Source organism: Lathyrus oleraceus, chromosome 4 (genome assembly GCF_024323335.1).
Source record: "Lathyrus oleraceus cultivar Zhongwan6 chromosome 4, CAAS_Psat_ZW6_1.0, whole genome shotgun sequence".
Taxonomy (NCBI): domain Eukaryota; kingdom Viridiplantae; phylum Streptophyta; class Magnoliopsida; order Fabales; family Fabaceae; genus Lathyrus; species Lathyrus oleraceus.
In genome coordinates this window covers 442,667,142-442,671,003 of record NC_066582.1, presented here as the reverse complement: position 1 = coordinate 442,671,003, position 3,862 = coordinate 442,667,142, and the positions used below count along the sequence as shown (strand labels likewise).

Here is a 3,862-nt window from a genome sequence, read left to right as displayed (position 1 = left end):
TTCTATTAATGAGATATCCAAAAGATATATATACAATCCCGTTAACTGAAATTAAAGTAATAAAATTAACAAAATATCACAATTGGAATCAATTATAGATACAGTGTAATCGATTACTAAATGATTTTGTTTTCTATTATAATCGATTATAGATAATGTGTATTCAATTGTGCCGCGAACCATATTCTTATTTGGGGGGATATAACCTATTACATCTCCGCGGTAATCCACAGGTAACAAATTAGAGGAAGTGAATTACATTTTTTTTACACAGAAATAAACTGAATTAATAAAAATAAATGTTAAAGTCGGGATTCGAACTTGACGTGTAAATTGATTTAAAAAGGTAACAATATTTTGGTGGGACAGAGAAACACATTTGACCCAAAATGTTGCAATAGAATGATTAGTCAATGAATCCTGAATCCTACTTTTTGCGGCAACAACCCCGAAACTAAATCCGCAAGTTGCAAATCTTAGCTTCCACGGCGCATTATAGCGTCACCCACTTTTTTATTACCAAAAAGAAGTCGTTGAAACTAATCAATGACTTCTTCAAAACACCTCACCTGACGAAGACTCTATCTCTTTCTCTCTCTAACATCCATCCACCCGCCCGCCCGCCCGCCATTTTCTCTCTCTAAAAACATGACTACTACATTCGTCCACAACCGGAGCCAACACTCCGGCCACCGTGCCACGCCGGATAACATCTCCCGTTCATCAGACTTCAGCACTTCGAGTCAATCAACCACCTCATCTTTCGGACGGAATCCAGTTGTTGCTGCCGCTATGTCGGTTGCCGGATTGTTCGCAGCTTGCTTCACGCCGCCGGATGCTAACAATTCCAAGAGTCTTGTTGTGGATTCTGAGGAGTTCAAATCTTCTTCTGGTTCTGGTAGTTGTTTTTGATTAGAAATTCATTTTGAAATTTAGATTAGAAATTCATTTTGAAATTTAGATTAGAAATTCTTACAAAACAAACTTATTATCTAGCATCAACCCGTGCTTTAAACCGACACCGACACTTTTTAGTTATATTTAATTTTTTTAGTTATTACTTATTTCTACGTGTCAGTGTCATCGTGTTTCTGGAGTCCTCGTTTTGTCACTTTAAAAGAATATTTTCTGGTTACATATCATAAAATCTTCATCATATAGAAAAGTTTCCTTTTTAGGATGTAGTTGGTAGAATATTTTTGATCAAGTATTAGGTCAATATTTGAATATGAATTGAGAATTTGAATCTAAATCATGAAAAATAGTGGCTTATAATTATTAATTTGAGAATTTTACTGTCACACTTTCCAAAATATTGTGTTTCTGTTTTGGACATTGAATAAGCAATCTCCTTTGTTTGTTTGTTGTGAAAATAAAATTCGGTGATTTTAACAAAGATTGCACTTCTTTGAAGCCTAGAATTGCTTTTTTTTTTTGTTATGCATTGCATTTAGCTCACTAAATTGTATAGTATGATTAAAAATTGTAGCATTTATGAACAGAAGAGAAAATAGCGTCTATGTCAAAACAGTTGTATTATTTGAAGTTCTAGGGTTAAGTGCTTAAGCTAAGACTCAACATCAATGCACTGCATTTGGGTCATTAGTTCATTAGTTTTTAGATTATTTGTTTTCTTATTATGCTTGTCAAATGGTGTGGAATGAATTGGAATAAGCCGTTTTATTGATTTTATAGTTGCATCAAATGCTTCAAGAGCTGGTAGTCAGAGAGGGCGTGGCTCGAGCCGAGGTGCCAACATTAGTTTATACAACACCACAATCCAGGGGAATGAGTCTGGCATTGTGAAGTATACCATGGAGGAAATTGTCAAAGTCACCAGAAACTTCTCCCCTTCTTTCAAGATTGGTCAAGGTGGTTTTGGGGCAGTTTACAAGACCAAACTCCTGGATGGAACTATTGTCGCAGTAAAGCGGGCTAAGAAGGTGGTTTAAATTGTTTTGTCTATTCCTATGGTCATTTCTGTCACATTTATGTGGAATGAGAATGTTATCCGGTGAGCATCCAAATGTTGTTTGGTTAATTACCTTTTCGTTTGCAGAGTGTACACGAGAAACATTTAGGTTCGGAGTTCCAGAGCGAGGTACAAACACTATCACGGGTCGAGCATTTGAACTTGGTAAAATTCTATGGATACTTGGAGCTAGGGGATGAAAAAATCGTTGTTGTGGAGTATGTTCCCAATGGAACCCTCAGAGAACATCTAGATTGTGAGTTTTTCTGGCCTTTCAACTATTGTTTTGTTCCTTTGTGGTTTGCCTGTTTCCTTAAGGCATAAAACATTTGCTTTTTCTGCCTACAACTTAATCAAAGAATCATCACAGGCATTCATGGAAACGTTCTCGACCTCGCTGCTCGTCTAGACATTGCAATTGATGTATCTCATGCTCTCACCTATCTTCATGTGTATATGGGTATATAAGTCTCTTTGTCATCAATTAATTCTTTCTTTTTTTGTCGATAAATCAATCAACTCATTTCGGGTATGGCAATTGGCAAATCTTCACACTTATTTTATTTGTCCCTAATGACATATAGAATGCTGAACAGAATCTTATCGTTGTTGCATACTGCATTTCCTCTGTAGATCATCCCATCATTCATAGAGACATAAAGTCTTCCAACATTCTCCTCACCGAGAATTTTCGAGCAAAGGTAGCAGACTTTGGTTTTGCTAGACAAGCACCAGACAGTGACTCTGGCATGACACACGTCTCCACCCAAGTTAAGGGAACAGCTGGCTACTTGGATCCTGAATACTTAAAAACCTATCAACTGACCGAAAAGAGTGACGTCTATTCATTTGGTGTTTTGCTTGTTGAACTTGTCACAGGAAGACGCCCGATTGAACCAAAGTTTGAACTCAAAGAGAGAATAACAGTAAAATGGGTAAGTAGTGTTTTCCATTTTGTTCTGAAGTTTAACACCTCCTCTTCATAATTGTACTATACCAATCCTCTTTAATGTGACTCATTTGCTACAAGTGCAGGCTATGAAGAGGTTTATCGAGGGAAACGCGATCTCGGTCTTGGACCCAAGACTGGATCAAACTTCTGCAAATAATTTGGCCTTAGAAAAGATACTTGAACTAGCTTTACAATGCTTGGCTCCTCATAGGCAAAGCAGGCCTAGCATGAAGAGATGTGCAGAGATCCTTTGGGCCATTCGTAAGGATTACCGAGAGATATCGGCTTTGAACTTTCGATCATATTCCACTACTTCCCAAAGAAGCACCTCATTGTGAGAGTGGCAAGGATAAAGTTCATATCAGGTAACATCACTTGCATAAAAAATAAGCATAAAAAAGATAATAATGCATTTAAAAAAGAAGTTAGAACAAAATATGATCACATGAGTAAACAATTTTTCTGCAAAATAATGATCAAGCAAATTTGGCAACTGGGGTGGCATATGCTGGTAGTGATTAGTGATAGGTAGAATTCATATTCAGTGGAAATTGTTTATAAGAGTTTTGACTTGTATATATATATAGGAAGATCATGCTATTGCTTCCATAATATTTATTTATTTTTCTTGTGATGTATTTGACAGAAAAGGAAAATTTGTATGCTATTATTGATTGATTGTAATTTTGATTGCTGTATTGTCACTTCCATTTATTTTCTGTTTATTATGTGCTTAAGAGCATCGCCAATAATTATTTTAAAAATATATGTTTTGAATTTTAATATTCAATACAACTATGCACATTTTACTCCAATAGTAACAAAATATGCAAATTCTTAAACAGCCTACATAATTATGATATGAAACGTTGCTCTCTTTTTTATTTATTGATGGGTATGGTTGATGAAAAATAATTATTTTATTTTATTATTGCCCT

The 3,862-nt window shown here is 35.6% G+C and overlaps 1 protein-coding gene across 1 annotated transcript; it reads left to right on the top strand.

Annotated features, from left to right (window-relative positions):
* The first annotated feature begins 398 nt into the window (after positions 1–398).
* On the top strand, positions 399–3,638 carry LOC127075976 (calmodulin-binding receptor-like cytoplasmic kinase 2). Its single transcript, XM_051017525.1, has 6 exons — positions 399–898; positions 1,696–1,943; positions 2,060–2,228; positions 2,343–2,432; positions 2,606–2,907; positions 3,008–3,638. The coding sequence occupies exons 1-6, from the start codon at positions 649–651 to the stop codon at positions 3,260–3,262; spliced, it is 1,314 nt and encodes a 437-aa protein (XP_050873482.1). The 5' UTR covers positions 399–648; the 3' UTR covers positions 3,263–3,638.
* Positions 3,639–3,862: the final 224 nt, after the last annotated feature.

Bases quoted from the DNA above. Each gene is read 5' to 3' on its own strand.
- LOC127075976 (XM_051017525.1), top strand. From the start codon at position 649: ATGACTACTACATTCGTCCACAACCGGAGCCAACACTCCGGCCACCGT. The intron at 2,229-2,342 runs GTGAGTTTTTCT...GAATCATCACAG, and splicing joins CCTCAGAGAACATCTAGATT to GCATTCATGGAAACGTTCTC. The intron at 2,433-2,605 runs GTATATAAGTCT...TTTCCTCTGTAG, and splicing joins CTATCTTCATGTGTATATGG to ATCATCCCATCATTCATAGA.